General features: G+C 36.3%; 1 protein-coding gene across 10 annotated transcripts in view; it reads right to left on the bottom strand.

The window, feature by feature from the left end:
- Nucleotides 1-457: 457 nt before the first annotated feature.
- LOC764448 (hemicentin-1) overlaps nt 458-16655 on the bottom strand; it is a 92828-nt gene continuing 76630 nt past the window's right edge. For 5 of the 10 annotated variants that reach the window (XM_030973536.1, XM_030973540.1, XM_030973545.1 and 2 more), the window contains 12 exons: nt 15522-15743; nt 14756-15011; nt 13839-13999; nt 12291-12509; nt 11505-11760; nt 8924-9084; nt 7367-7588; nt 6588-6843; nt 4753-4913; nt 3240-3458; nt 2460-2715; nt 458-1173 (listed from right to left, as the gene is read on the bottom strand). In XM_030973536.1, coding sequence (XP_030829396.1) covers nt 1124-1173; nt 2460-2715; nt 3240-3458; nt 4753-4913; nt 6588-6843; nt 7367-7588; nt 8924-9084; nt 11505-11760; nt 12291-12509; nt 13839-13999; nt 14756-15011; nt 15522-15743 — 2439 coding nt within the window. In that variant the 3' untranslated portion in view covers nt 458-1123. Of the gene's footprint in view, nt 1174-2459; nt 2716-3239; nt 3459-4752; nt 4914-6587; nt 6844-7366; nt 7589-8923; nt 9085-11504; nt 11761-12290; nt 12510-13838; nt 14000-14755; nt 15012-15521; nt 15744-16655 lie in introns of those variants that run through there. The other 5 variants (XM_030973538.1, XM_030973539.1, XM_030973537.1 and 2 more) reach the window with 5 other exon arrangements.

Raw genomic sequence — 16655 nt, 5'->3', positions numbered from 1 at the left:
TACGTGCTCCAAAATGTAATCAGATTGTTTTCCTATAGTGATACACACTATCACTAAGTTTGAAGTTTAAATCTCCAGTGGTTCTTGAGATATCATGATAACAATCTCAATGTATGGAATTTCATAAGTTGACCTCTGTGACCCTTGACCTTTGACATACGTGCTCCAAAATCTAATCAGATCGTCTTCCTATGGTGATACATACTATCCTTAAGTTTGAAGTTTAAATCTCAAATGGTTCTTGAGATATCGCGCTAACAAACTCAATACAAGGAATTCATAAGTTGACCTCTGTGACCTGTGACCTTTGACCTACGTACTCCAAAATCTAATCAGATCGTCTTCCTATGGTGATAAATACTATTCCCGAGTCTTAAGTTTAAATCTTGAATGGTTCTTGAGATATTGTGATAACGGTCAAACGGGACGGACGTACGGACGGACAACCCGAAAAAAGATCCATTGTAAACCTTCTTCTTACAATATGATACACAAGCAACGCATACAAGGTACAATTGGACACAAAATATCAAAATCTTGCTAAATCCAGTGATAATTAAAAATTTGAGGTATTACTCCTAATAAGAACAATCCAATTCACCTCGTCCTGATTACAAATTTAAGCATAAATTTAAATCGAAAGAAGTTTGACACATCTTCTTTCTGCAAAGGAAAGGATTAAGACAGATACATACCGGTAATATATTGATATCAAACTGGATGACATATAAAAGAATAAACATCATACATAATGGTATTGATGTATAATATGATCAATATTTTATTCAATCAATCTACACCATAACAGCAGAAAGAAAAGACTACTGAAAATTAGCAGCATAACATAATTGGCACTTGATCATGGCTTGTAATTGAGAAGGCAAGATTAAAGGACTAATAGTACACACTCAATCAATCAATCTAAACAAAATTTTCAAAGAAATCAAAAGTTTAATATATTGATATCAAACTGTTGTATAGCCTTAACATTTTCATCACAATGGTAATATATGCCTTGTACAAAGATTAGTATATAGCTCGAAGTCTACAAGTATTGTTACCAATTGTAGGATAGGATGCGCGTTCTTGTTGGAAGGCACCAGAATGTTGTTGGACAAGCTCCCTAGAGGCTTGGTTGATGGCCTGGTCTGGGAAGTGATGGATAGGCCAAACCTGGACAAAAAGATGGCATATGAGATTGAATTCATTGATAATAGTAGCTGTTTTCATCTTTAAATTCAGAGTTATCAAAATACCAAAGCAGCCAAAATAAATGTTGACATTAAATAACAAAATTGTCGGAAAGTTGAGAAAAAAATACTTTTGAAATTACTGTAAAAATTAGCAGGAGAAAGGTCAATTGTTATCTTGGTGAAGGAATGGGAGGGGGAGATCACAATTTTTCTTTAGATGGGTTACATGACCAAGTGATTGTCTATAGATAATGCTCTTTTGTATTCAACAGAAAATTAAAATAAATTTTTGTTTTGGTAGAAAAAAGGGTACTTGCAACCCTATGCAAGAGGAAAAAGAGAAGGAATTATGATTAAGAAAATCTAAATAAAAACTAAAAAGAAGCCAAAAGAAAAATGAAAGAAAAAAAAGAAGGATGTGACGGGGGTTTAGTCCCTGACCTGTTATTCTTTATGGCTTGGTGTATAAACTTCAGTATTCCACTTTGGCACCATATAAATCTTTTGAGCAGGGTTAAGCAATATGACAAAAAAATGATGGAGTGTTCAGGGATTATTCGTGCAGAAGGGGCATTTCTCCATCAAACATTTACCTCAACAGTGTAAAATTAGAATATGAAGGGAGGGAATCTATGCAGGCATTTACTGCAAAGCTCAGGATTCTGTGAGGTAGGTTATATACGTAATACATTAATGAATCTTATGAACAAGTAGATTCAACAAATTTATAGCTGTAGTTTAAAAATGCTTATATCTTATAATGATCGTTAATTTGTTGTATCCCATTTTGTTCAACTTGTGTACATTTCTTTTTAATCAAACGATTGTAATTATTTCAATTCAGTTTTTTCTTTCTCTAATAAATTAATGAAACGTCAAAACTTCCGCGTTTTGCGCGGAGGGGGACTGAATACAGATAAGGATTAAGGGTCAAGAAAGGTACAACGAATCATCTTCTTTGTCTAATAATACGTCAAAGCTTCCGTACTATGCGCAGGAGGGGCGGACTGAATTCAGACAAGGATTATGAGTCGAGAAAGGTACAACAAATCGTCTTCTTTCAAAGCTTCCGTGCTTCGCGCGGGAGGGGGGAAATTCCACCCTCCCAGCACCCACCCCCTAGAGAGCGCGCTATGCGCGCTCTTTAAGTGATTCGCACTTGCATGCAGATGGACAATCCAAAATTATAATGCCTCAAGCTACTTTGTAGCGGAGGCATACAAATAATAAAATGACACTAATGAATGAACGAAGAGTGCAACTTACAGGCTACTCCAGGGAACCCATAATGAACCTCTGGTTCGGGTCCTGGTCCCCCACTATTCATTGATCGTACAGAGAACTCAAACTCCTCGCAAGGTTTACTAGCATCTACGATGTAATTCTGGATGATTCCAGTAGGATTATCATCAGTGTTTTCTGGGTCTACTGTAGCCTTTGTGAATGGTTCACTTGAAAGCCTGGGTCTGTACGCAACTTCGTAGTGGAAATCATCCCCACCGTAGTAGAAGGGGTGAATTGCCTGAAAACACAGAATTCAAGTTATGCTCAAGTTATGCTCAAGTAACGCTAAAGACACATCTCTTCAGTTGAAAAACTAGCTAATTTTGATATAAACTGACTCCTGGATAAATACTGCAACTGAATATTTCTTGGGCTATTTAATGTTGTTTCAACTGTATATACCACAAGCTGTGCATCTACAGTTCAGGTAATATGTATATCATATTTTGGAGAAAGCGCCATGAGCGCCTGAGCTGACAGATACCAGGGTTATAAAAGACGTTGATATTATGTTTGTCAAGAACCAACAAATACACATGAATATGCAATCATTGTCTATCATTAACTATATACTACAGTTATACAAAGTATTTGTGTTTGTTCAAAATAGGAAATAAAAAGAAAAATAAAGTAAATATCTGTATATTCTTGATTTCTATATCTATATATTAAATACCTTGATCATTATAAATAGAGACTGCCAAATAGTCGGTAGAAATGTCAAGAAAAAAAATACAATCTCATCATCTTTTGAGGACCTACCTGCCATCTTATGATTGTCGATTCGGGGGTGCTACTTCCGTTGACTCCGCTCGGGTTTATAGAGGGTGGGGCAACTTGAGGATCGACCGTTGGAGCTACCTCCGCACTCGGTTTAGACTCCCCAATCTCGTTCACAGCAATGACACGGAACTGATATTCAACGAACGGCTGCAGGTAAAGCACTTTGCGATAGATTGCAAAGCCACCGGATGTCTCATTCTGTGAATAAGAGAGAGAGAGAGAGACAGACAGAGATACACCAATTAATAACAGAATTTGAAATCACAACAGAATTTATGATCAATAAGTGTGATAATGGCATTAGGAACATGGTGATGATGATGATAATGATGTTGACAATGATGATGCAGCTGCTGCTGCTGCTGATGATGATGACCCTTGTCAAAACGGCTGTGGAAAAATATAATTTTACCATTTTTTACCATTTATTTCCTATTTTCATGTGAATGCACCCTATTAAAACACCATCTTCTGTTTAAAATGGTTTAAAAAAAGCATATGACTGCTATTTTGTTCCTATTTCCTAGGAATTGGTGTTTTGATAACTACCGGTATTGGTTCCGTGTCCTTGCTGTGAACGAGATTGGGGAGTCTGAACCAAGTGCAGAGGTAGCCTCAATGGTCTGCAATAAAATTCATGAGGCGTAGCCGAGTGTCTTTTGTGCCATTGTAAATACCTAACTAGCACTGCATTGCCATAACTTCATGAATGAAAACCTGTGTATTATTTGTTCAGTAAAATGGGTCGACAATCTTAATTAGCAAGGCCATAAGATGTCTCCCTGCAACCCTCATCCATGGTTGTTATCACCAAAATGCACCCCATGCAGATGGTACCATGAAAATAGTAACAAATATTGCATGGTCACTTGATCCAATTGAAGCTTCTCATTGGCTGCATTCTTGAACCCAATTTATAAAATTTTATTAGCAAAAATGTAAAAATGCATTTCTTAAATTTCAATATCTTACATTCAAATTAGATTTACATTACAGTAGATCGTTAATACACAACTGATATATATATATATATATATAGTCTATATGCCAAAAAAATTGCCAGCATTTAAGACTTTCCATCTATTTTGAAATTCATGATTAAGCTGTCCAATATTGGTTCACATTTATCTGCCAGTTTTACCACTGTTGGTTAAGCGAAAAAAGGAAAATGCATGTTATAATTTTTCATCTTGTTGTATACTTACATTCAGATTAGATTTACATTATACATGCATTTGCATCGTTTCCACAACTGATATATATATATATATATATATATACCAAACAATTTGCCCCCATTGGTTTTTAGTACTCTTATCATTATTTAGATACTAAATAAAGAAGATGATGTTTATTTAGATTTCCTATCTAATACAAAATTGCAATTTCGTCAGATATCAGATCACAGGACCATCATGTGGTGTGCAGTGGAATTTATAAATATGACCCTCAACAGTGGCAAGTCTGTCCCATGATTTCAATGAGAACTTACTGCTTGGAATTGCCAGTGCATATCTGTCCATTTGGTGTTGTACTGGATGATGTAATATTGGATAGGAGCATCGTTGTCATTGCCAGCCTCCCAGAAAAGGTCCATTGCAAACTCCTGTTCCTTGGCACGAAGCTGCACATTCTGAGGAGGACCAGGGTGAGCTGGGAGAAGCACAATTGATGCTTTAAATCTTAAATGAAGCTTCTCACCAACTTGTTTTTCTTCACACAGAAATACTGTATAGCATGACATTGAAAACAACGTATATTGATAGCTCTGCAAAATTATTAAAACTCAGTCATTTCACTAAGCTTTTTCTACTGTGTTGAATGATACAGTTTATCAAAAAAATTATCAAATAAGGGCTCGTTAGCACATTTGGTGTTAATAATAATAATACTCAGTTCTTTTATAGTGCATAACACATTACAGGATAGCATGTCCCTATGCGCTTTAAATAGAAAGGAAAGAATTACAAGAAAAAGTTATACCAATTAGAAAATCCGCCGAGGGGGCAAGAAAGTACAGGTAGTGTTGATACTGAGTTCATGGGTGTACACTTTTAACATTAAATAACAACTTTAAAATTGATGATGATTCTTGGAATTGTAAAGTACCATTTTTCTGTTTAAAACATTCAAAGTGCTGGCTCTGCCAATGAAGGATGCTATGGGGTATATAGTTCCCCCGGTTATAGAATAGCCCTCAAAATCGCAATAGGCTACAAAAGGCTAGACCTCCTATCTGTATGGCTTGGTGTATGAACTTCAGTATTCCATTTTGGCACCATGTATATCTTTTGAGCAGGGTTGAGCATAATGAAGAAAATATGATGGAGTGTTCCAGGATTTTTTGTGCAGATCAGAAAGAGCATTTCTTCGTCACACGTTTACCCCAACGGTGTAAAATTAGAATATGAAGGGAGGGAATCTATGCAGGCACTTACTGCAAAGCTCAGGATTCTGTGAGGTAGGTTATACCTAATACATTAATGAATCTTATGTACAAGTAGTAAGCAACAATTTATAGCTGTAGCTTGAAAATGCTTATTTCTTATAATGATTGTTAATTTGTTGTATCCCATTTGTGTTCAACTTGTGTACATTTCTTTATTAATCACACATTTGTAATTCATTTAAATTCAGTTGTATGACTGCAATTATGGATTTAACACAAAACAAATTATCTAGATGGATCTTCGACTGCGCGCAGGCGAAAATGATGCCTCCGCCATAGAGTGATTTTACAAATCATAAGAGAAGCAATTTTAAATGTAATCCGTTAACAGATTCTCAAAATATCGTGATTACGAGCTATTTTTCATATTCATGACACTAAAATCTGATCAGTTTATTGGCTCTGCAAGATACATATACATGTCCCGAGTTTTATAGTAATCCATCCGTTGATACTATTGACAATGTGTTCACAAGCTAATTTGCATTCATAATGAGCCCCATGACCTTTGACCTATGACCCCAAAATCTAATCCGTTCATTGGCTCTGCAAGAGACATACAGAGCCGAAGTTTGGCGGTAATCCATCAATCGGTTCTTGAGATAACATGATCACAATTAAGCTATTTTTGCATACAAAATAAGCCCTGTGACCTTTGACCTCATGATCCCCAAATCTATTCAGTTCATTGGCTCTACAAGATACATACATGACCCAAGTTTGTGGTAATCCTTCAACCGGTTCTTGAGATAATGCGATCATGAGAATGGGACGTGCAGACGAACAACCCGAAAACATAATGCCTCCAGCTACTTTGAAGCAAAGGCATACAAATAATAAAATGGCACTAAATGAATGAATGAAGAGTGCATCCTTACAAGCTTCTCCAGAGAACCCATAATGAATCTCTGGTTCGGGTCCTGGTCCCCCACTATTCATTGATCGTACAGAGAACTCAAATTCCTCGCAAGGTTTACTAGCATCTACGATGTAATTCTGGATGATTCCAGTAGGATTATCATCAGTGTTTTCTGGGTATACTGTAGCCTTTGTGAATGGTTCACTTGAAAGCCTGGGTCTGTATGCAACCTCGTAGTGGAAACCATCACCACTGTAGTAGAAGGGGTGAATTGCCTGAAAACATAGAATTCAAGTAACCATCAAGTTATGCTCAAATATTGCACAAAATGCATCTCTTTAGTTGAAAAACTAGCTAATTCTGATGTAAAGCGACTACTGAATGAACACTGCCAATGAGTATTTCTTGGGCTATTTAATGTTGTTTTAATTGTATACCAGTATACCACAAGCATGGCATCTACAGAGTTCAGGTAATAATGTAATAATCATATTTTGGAGAAAGCGCCATGAGCGCCTGAGCTGGCGGATACCAGGGTAATAAAAGACATTGATGTTATGTTTGTCAAGAACCAACAAATACACATGAATATGCAATCATTGTCTATCTGTAACTACTTTAGATATACAAAGTATATGTATTGTTTGTTCAAAATAGGAAATACAAAAATAAAAATGAAGCAAATACCTGCCTATCTATATATCAAATACCTTGATCACTATAATAGAGACTGCCAAGTAGTCAGTAGAAATGTTAAGAATAAAAAAATTACAATCTCATCATCTTTTGAGGACCTACCTGCCATCTTATGACCATTGATTCGGGTCTAGTGCTACTTCCGTTGACTCCGCTCGGGTTTATAGAGGGTGGGGCAACTTCAGGATCGACCGTTGGTGCTACCTCCGCACTTGGTTCAGACTCCCCAAACTCGTTCACAGCAATGACACGGAACCGATAGTCCACGAACGGCTGCAGGTAAAGCACTTTGCGATAGGTTGGAACATCACTGGCTGTCTCGTTCTGTGAATATGAGAAAGAGAGACACAGACAGAGATCACAATTAATAACAGAATTAAAAATCACAACAGAATTTATGATCAATAAGTATGATAACGGCTTTGAGAACATGGTGATGATGATGATGATATTGATGATGATAATGATGTTGACAATGATGATGATGCAGCTGCTGCTGCTGATGATGATGACCCTAGTCAAATGGGCTGTGGAAAAATATAATTTTGCTATTTTTTATTATTTATTTCCTATTTTCATGTGAATGCACCCTATTTAAACACCATCTTCTGTTTAAAATGGTTTAAAAAAAGCATATGACTGCTATTTTGTTCCTATTTCCTAGGAATTGGTGTTTTGATAACTACCGGTATTGGTTCCGTGTCCTTGCTGTGAACGAGATTGGGGAGTCTGAACCAAGTGCAGAGGTAGCCTCAATGGTCTGCAATAAAATTCATGAGGCGTAGCCGAGTGTCTTTTGTGCCATTGTAAATACCTAACTAGCGCTGCATTGCCATAACTTCATGAATGAAAACCTGTGTATTATTTGTTCAGTAAAATGGGTCGACAATCTTAATTAGCAAGGCCATAAGATGTCTCCCTGCAACCTCCATTTATGGTTGTTATCACCAATATGCACCCCATGCAGATGGTACCATGCAGATGGTACCATGAAAATAGTAACAAGTAATGCACGGTCAATTGATCCAATTGATGCTTCTCATTGGGTGCATTCTTGAACCCAATTTTAACAATTTCATTAGCAAAAATGTAAAATGCATTTCTTAAATTTCAATATCTTACATTCAAATTAGATTTACATTAAAGTAGATCGTTAATACACAACCGATATATCTAGTTATATATATATATATATATATATATATATAGTCTATATGCCAAAAAAATTGCCAGCATTTAAGACTTTCCATCTATTTGGGAATTCATGATTAAGGTGTTCAATATTGGTTCACATTTATCTGCCAGTTTTACCACTGTTATTTAAGCGAAAAAAAGGGAAATGCATGTTTTAATTTTTCATCTTGTTGTATACTTACATTAAGATTAGATTTACATTATACATGCATTTACATCGTTTCCACAACTGATATATATATATATATATATACCAAACAATTTGCCCCCATTGGTTTTTAGTACTCTTATCATTCTTTAGAAACTAACTAAAAAAGATGATGTTTATTTAGATTTCCAATCTAATAAAAAATTGCAATTTCTTCAGAAATCAGATCACAAGACCATCATGTTGTGTGCGGTGGACTTTAGAAATACGACCCTCAACATTGGCATGTCTGTCCAATGATTTCAACGCAAACTTACTGCTTGGAATTGCCAGTGCATATCTGCCCACTTGGTGTCGTACTGGATGATGTAATATTGGATAGGAGCATTGTTGTCATTGCCAGGCTCCCAGAAGAGGTCCATTGCAAACTGCTGTTCCTTGGCACGAAGCTGCAGATTCTGAGGAGGATCAGGGTGAGCTGGGAGAAGCACAATTGATGCTTTAAATCTTAAATGAAGCTTCTCACCAACTTCTTTTTTCTTCACACAAAAATACTGTATAGCATGACATTGAAAACAACATACATTGATAGCTCTGCAAAATTGTTAAAACCCAGTCATTTCATTAAGCTTTTTCTACTGTGTTGAATGATACAGTTTATCAAAAAAATTATCAAATAAGCTAGGGCTCGTTATTTGGTGTTAATAATAATAATACTCAGTTCTTTTATAGTGCATAACACATTACAGGATAACATGTCCCTATGCGCTTTAAATAGAAAGGAAAGAATTACATGAAAAAGTCATACCAATTAGAAAATCCGCTGAGGGGACAGAAAAGTACAGGTAGTGTTGATACTGGGTTCATGGGTGTACACTTTTAACATTGAATAACCACTTCAGATTTGATGATGATTCTTGGAATTGTATAGTACCATTTTTCTGTTTAAAACATTTAAAATGCTGGCTCTGCCAATGAAGTCAGTATTTAAACATTTCCTGAAATGGTTATTAGTTTTGAGTCGTGATTTGGAGGAGTTACATTCATTTGCTACATGGTCATCTTGTGAATCAGTTCAACAACTCTTGATGGGACAAGCAATAAACGGTACCTAAGATGTCACACTAGATGTTATTTTCTAAGTCGTACCTTTTACAATGAGTTGAGCAGAGGCATTCACTAGGTGAACAAAAAACTTTTTAAAAAAGAAAAAAGGATGCTATGGGGTATATAGTTCCCCTGGTTTTAGAATAGCCCTTAAATACGCAATAGGCTGCAAATGCCCTTGACCTGTTATCTGTATGGCTTGGTGTATAAACTTCAGTATTACATTTTGACACCATGTATACCTTTTGAGCAGGGTTGAGCATCATGAAGAAAATATGATGGAGTGTTCCAGGATTTTTTGTACAGATCAGAAAGGGCATTTCTCTGTCAAACGTTTACCCCAACGGTTTGAAATTAGAATACGAAGGGAAGGAATCTATACAGGAACTTACTGCTAAGCTCAGGATCCTAGTGATGTAGGTGATACCTTATACATTAAAGAATCCTATGCACAAGTAGATTCCACAAATTAATAGCTGTATATACAGTCCAACCTGTCTATAGCAACCACCCAAGGGAAAAACAAATATGGCCGTCTTAGACAGGTTTGTGTTGGCGGCCATTTTAAATAATTAATTAGCTTTATAAGAGCTCAGTCGGGCGGAAACGAGGCAGAGAGCCAATTGATAAATCTAACGACCCAATTTTATTTTTTGGTGTTTAAAACTTGAATATACAAAGAGTGGTACGGTTTTCAAACAAAATAAAAATACGAAATGATTGAACATAAATTTGAAATTGTCCGGCATTTAAAAAAACTCATATAAAAAATTATTTAAAAGAAAACAAAAAAATGAGCCTGAAAATTGGATTGACAGACTCATGCCCACTCATCAGGCCACTAGCTTCTGATGAACTTTGGAACAGACTACCTTTAAATGTCAAAAACTGTCAAACTGTTAACCTATTCAAAACTAGTCTTAAGACACATTTATTCCAAATGGCTTTCGATGATTAATTAACTCTGTTCACTTTGATGTGTATTGTAATTTGTAGATTTATTTGCACTTTTTTGTTTCGTTTAATATGTTATTTTTTTTCTCAGTTTATTTTGTTTGTTATAGCGCTTAAAGACTTCGGTGGTTAGCGCTTTATAAGTAACGTTTTTAATATTATTATTACTAGCAGGCTAGGCTGGCGGTGCCTAGCCTAGCCTACTAGTATGACAAACAAGTTCATGACAATGACTTTGTATTGTTATGTTTCCATAGGGCACAGCTCATAATGAAATGTTTAGAAACAATATCCTGACGGTAATTAAATGTTTTGATTGAGGTTTCAATGAAAGCTTTGGGGTTGAATACTTTTTATTGTGTGTTAGATCTAGCTTTATAGGCTGCCGCTGTGCAGACAATCGCCTAGCTGTAAGCGAAATTGCTCAAGCGCTGCGGCTGGTCGCTACACGGCTGTTGTTGGTCGTTGTACAGTTGGCGCTAGCGTTCGTTGTGTAGGCATTTTTGATGGCCAGCGGAAGCAAAATGAGTGGCCGCTGGTCGCGTTAGACAGATGGTCGTTGTGTACAAGTTCTTATCTACATGAAATTCAAGGGGGCATTTTAAGTGGTCGTTATGGGGTTCATAACACAGGTTTGACTGTAGTTAAAAAATGCTTAAATCTTATAATAATTGTTTATCTGTCGTATCCCATCCGCGCTCAATTTGTGTACATTTCCTTTTAATCACATGATTGTAATCCATGTCAATTTAGTGGTTTGACTGCAATCATGGATTTTAAAAAATATTCAAAATAATAAAATTGGCACTAATGAATGAATGAAGAGTGCATCCTTACGACCTTCTCCAGAGAACCCATAATGAATCTCTGGTTCGGGTCCTGGTCCCCCACTATTCATTGATCGTACAGAGAACTCAAACTCCTCGTAAGGTTTCCTGGCATCTACGATGTAATTCTGGATGATTCCAGTAGGATTATCATCAGTGTTTTCTGGGTATACTGTATCCTTTATGAATGGTTCACTTGAAAGCCTTGGTCTGTATGCAACCTCGTAGTGGAAATCATCCCCACCGTAGTAGAAGGGGTGAATTGCCTGAAAACATAGAATTCAAGTAACCATCAAGTTATGCTTAAGTTATGCTCAACTTGAGTAACGCTAAAGGCACATCTCGTCAGTTGAAAATCTAGCTAATTCTGATGTAAACTGACTCCTGAATAAACACTGCAAATGAGTATTTCTTGGGCTATTTAATGTTGTTTTAACTGTATATACCACAAGCATGGCATCTACAGAGTTCAGGTGATATATGTATCATATTTTGGAGCAAGCGCCATGAGCGCCCGAGCTGATGGATGCCAGGGTTATAAAAGACATTGATATTATGTTTGTCAAGAACCAACAAATACACATGAATATGCAATGATTGTCTATCTTTAACTACTACAGTTATACAAAGTATTTGTATTGTTTGCTCAAAATAGGAAATAAAAATAAAAATAAAGCAAATACCTGTATATTCTTGATTTCAAATACCTTGATCACTAATAATAGAGACTGCCAAGTAGTCAGTAGAAATGTTAAGAATACAAAAATTACAATCTCATCATCTTTTGAGGACCTACCTGCCATCTTATGACCATTGATTCGGGGGTGCTATTTCCATTGACTCCGCTCGGGTTTATAGAGGGTGGGGCAACTTCAGGATCGACCGTTGGTGCTACCTCCGCACTTGGTTCAGACTCCCCAAACTCGTTCACAGCAATGACACGGAACCGATAGTCCACGAACGGCTGCAGGTGAAGCACTTTGCGGTAGGTTGAAACATCACTGGCTGTCTCGTTCTGTGAATATGAGAAAGAAAGACACAGACAAAGATCACAATTAATAACAGAATTAAAAATCACAACAGAATTTATAATTAATATGTGTGATAACGGCCTTAGGAACATGGTGATGATGAGGATAATGATGTTGACAATGATGATGATGCAGCTGCTGCTGCTGATGATGATGACCCTCGTCAAATGGGCTGTGGAAAAATATAATTTTGCTATTTTTTATTATTTATTTCCTATTTTCATGTGAATGTACCCTATTTAAACACTATTTTAAAAATCTAAAATAGTTCAAAATAGCATATGACCGCCAATTTTGTTCCTATTTCCTAGGAATTAGTGTTTTGATAACTATCGGTTCTGTGTCATTGCTGTGAATGAGATTGGGAGTCTGAACCAAGTGCAGAGGTAGCCTCAACGGTCTGCAATGAAATTCATGAGGTGTAGCCGAGTGTCTTTTGTGCCATTGTAAATACCTAAATAGCGCTGCATTGCCATAACTTCATGAATGAAAACCTGTGTATTATTTGTTCAGTAAAATAGGTCAACAATCTTAATTAGCAAGGCCATAAGATGTCTCCCTGCAACCTCCATTTATGGTTGTTATCACCAATATACACCCCATGCAGATGGTACCATGAAAATAGTAACAAGTAATGCACGGTCAATTGATCCAATTGACGCTTCTCATTGGCTGCATTCTTGAACCCAATTTTAACAATTTTATTAGCAAAAATGTAAAATGCATTTCTCAAATTTCAATATCTTACATTCAAATTAGATTTACATTACAGTAGATCATTAATACACAACTGATATATCTAGTTTTATATATATATATATATTTCAAAATATTTCAAAATAGTAACAAGTAATGCACGGTCAATTGATCCAATTGACGCTTCTCATTGGCTGCATTCTTGAACCCAATTTTAACAATTTTATTAGCAAAAATGTAAAATGCATTTCTTAAATTTCAATATCTTACATTCAAATTAGATTTACATTACAGTAGATCGTTAATACACAACTGATATATCTAGTTATATATATGTATATATATATATATATATATATATATATATAGTCTATATGCCAAAAAAATTGCCAGCATTTAAGACTTTCCATCTATTTAGGAATATTTAGGAATAGTATCTAAATATCATTTAGATACTAACTAAAATAGATGATGTTTATTTAGATTTCCTATCTAATAAAAAAAATGCAATTTCTTCAGAAATCGGATCACAGGACCATCATGTAGTGTGCGGTGGACTTTAGAAATACAACCCTCAACAGTGGCAAGTCTGTCCCATGATTTCAATGCGAACTTACTGCTTGGAATTGCCAGTGCAGATCTGCCCACTTGGTGTCGTACTGGATGATGTAATATTGGATAGGAGCATTGTTGTCATTGCCAGGCTCCCAGAAAAGGTCTATTGCAAACTCTTGTTGCTTGGCACGAAGCTGCAAATACTGAGGAGGATCAGGGTGAGCTGGGAGAAGCACAATTGATGCATCAAATCTTAAATGAAGCTTCTCACCAACTTGTTTTTTATTCACACAAAAATACTGTATTGCATGACATTGAAAACAACATATACAATGCGTCCCAGAAAAAAATGAAACCGAGAATTACTGATGTTTTATCATAACTTAACCACAATAATAATTGATAAATGACACATATTTGGAAAGCTTAGATCCTCCTCTTTCATTTGATGCAACTCATATAATGCATATTTCACACATGAGTGATTAAAATGAATTCGAAGAGAGGAAACCAAAAAGTCGTTTGGCGGACGGTATCTGAATTTCAAGGAGAAAATCACATTTCTAAAAAGTTGAGTTTCTGCCCTTTAATATGACACCTCAATCAGGAAAAATGATAAAGGAATGACAAAGTTCTTTTTGTTTAAAGTAGTGCTTCCATTTTCATAATTTTATCAAATGAATTCGTTTTTCACTGGCTGCTGCCGTAGCAACAAACAGAGTTGACAAAAGACTTAACTCCGTTTCGTTGACAATCAGCAGTATACGAAAGACTTTATGCATGGCTGATTGTCAACAAAACAGAGTTAATAATTGTTTATTTGTTGTATCCCATTCAAGTTCAATTTGTGAACATTTCCTGGTAATCACAAGATTGTAATCCATGTCAATAATAGTGGTTTAACTGCAATCATGGATTTAAACAAAAAATTAAAATAATAAAATTGGCACTAATGAATGAATGAAGAGTGCATCCTTACAAGCTTCTCCAGAGAACCCATAATGAATCTCTGGTTCGGGTCCTGGTCCCCCACTATTCATTGATCGTACAGAGAACTCAAACTCCTCGCAAGGTTTCCTGGCATCTACGATGTAATTCTGGATGATTCCAGTAGGATTATCATCAGTGTTTTCTGGGTCTACTGTAGCCTTTGTGAATGGTTCACTTGAAAGCCTTGGTCTGTATGCAACCTCGTAGTGGAAATCATCCCCACCGTAGTAGAAGGGGTGAATTGCCTGAAAACGCAGTAACCATCAAGTTATGCTCAAGTAAAGCTCAAGACACATCTCTCCAGTTGAAAAACTACCGTAGCTAATTCTGTTGTAAACTGACTCCTGAATGAACACTGCAATTGAGTATTTCTTGGGCTATTTAATGTTGTTTCAACTGTATATACCACAAGAAATGCATCTACATAGTTCAGGTAATATATGTATCATATTTTGAGCGCCTGAGCTGGCGGATACCAGGCCTATAGAAGACATTGTTATTATTATTGTCGAGAACCTACAAATACACATGAATATGCAATCATTGTCTAGCGTATATTTAACTACTACAGTTATACAAAGTATTTGTATTTTTTTTATCTAAAATAGGAAATAAAATTAAAATAAAGCAAACACCTGTACATTCTTGATTTCTTTTTCCATAAATCAAATACCTTGATCACTAGAGACTGCCAAATAATGAGAAGAAATGTTAAGAATAACAAATTACAATCTCATCATCTTTTGAGGACCTACCTGCCATCTTATGACCATCGATTCGGGTCTAGTGCTACTTCCGCTGACTCCGCTCGGGTTTTTAGAGGGTGGGGCAACTTGAGGATCGTCCGTTGGTGCTACCTCCGCACTTGGTTCAGACTCCCCTATCTCGTTGACAGCAATGACACGGAACCGATAGTCCACGAACGGCTGCAGGTAAAGCACTTTGCGATAGATTGCAAGGCCACTGGCTGTCTCGTTCTGTGAATAAGAGAGAGAGATAGACAGACAGAGAAATACCAATTAATAACAGAATTCAAAATCACAACAGAATTTATGATCAATAAGTGTGATAACGGCATTAGGAACATGGTGATGATGATAATAATGATGTTGACAATGATGATGATGATGCAGCTGCTGCTGCTGATGATGATAACCCAATAAACAAAATCACATGAAAATCACGTCAATATCAAGGTATCGACTTGAGGAGAGTTACGTTCTTCAAACACCGGACATTTACGGAAATGAGTTAATACGTTTATTGCATTAGGTAACTTAAAACACACGTACACTAAATCACGCAATTGTCACTGCAATATCACCATTATAATAACGTGATTATCCCTACCTTGGAGACCATGGTTTGTAAACCTAATACTCCCGTGTTTGTTTGGTTATGAAATTACATCTTCATACACGAAATTATCGCGTCACAGAAACACGTGAAGCGTTAGTGATAGTTTTAGTCAAAATATCTGCGTGAAATTCACGTGAATATTACGAGGCTGACTTGAGATGAATCATGTTCTTCATTCACGTGAAATTTACGTCAAAGAGGAAGGATGTTACTGTAACCCGCGTTCAACCCAATAATTACGCAAATGTTACACAATAAATGAACCAAAATAGTGACGTTCTCATCCCGTTTCTGAACATCGTGTCTTGGATCTTCCATAATTACGTCCAGGCGCGCCGGAAGCAGTTTGGGATTAGAGGGGGTTGGGTGGGGGGGGGGGTGCAAACATCCCAGAAGAGAAAGCTAGTTGCAACTGGTCCAGTTGATGAACCATTTAATGCCAACTGGTAACCCTGGATATTGAAATGGGCTAAATGATCCAGTTGATCCAGGCCAGTTATAATTCAACTGGTCTAGCTGAGCCATTAGAA

The sequence above is a fragment of the Strongylocentrotus purpuratus genome, unplaced genomic scaffold (assembly GCF_000002235.5).
Source record: "Strongylocentrotus purpuratus isolate Spur 01 unplaced genomic scaffold, Spur_5.0 spur5_scaffold_6, whole genome shotgun sequence".
In the NCBI taxonomy this organism is placed as follows: Eukaryota; Metazoa; Echinodermata; class Echinoidea; order Camarodonta; family Strongylocentrotidae; genus Strongylocentrotus; species Strongylocentrotus purpuratus.
This window is presented reverse-complemented; position numbering and strand designations above follow the sequence as displayed.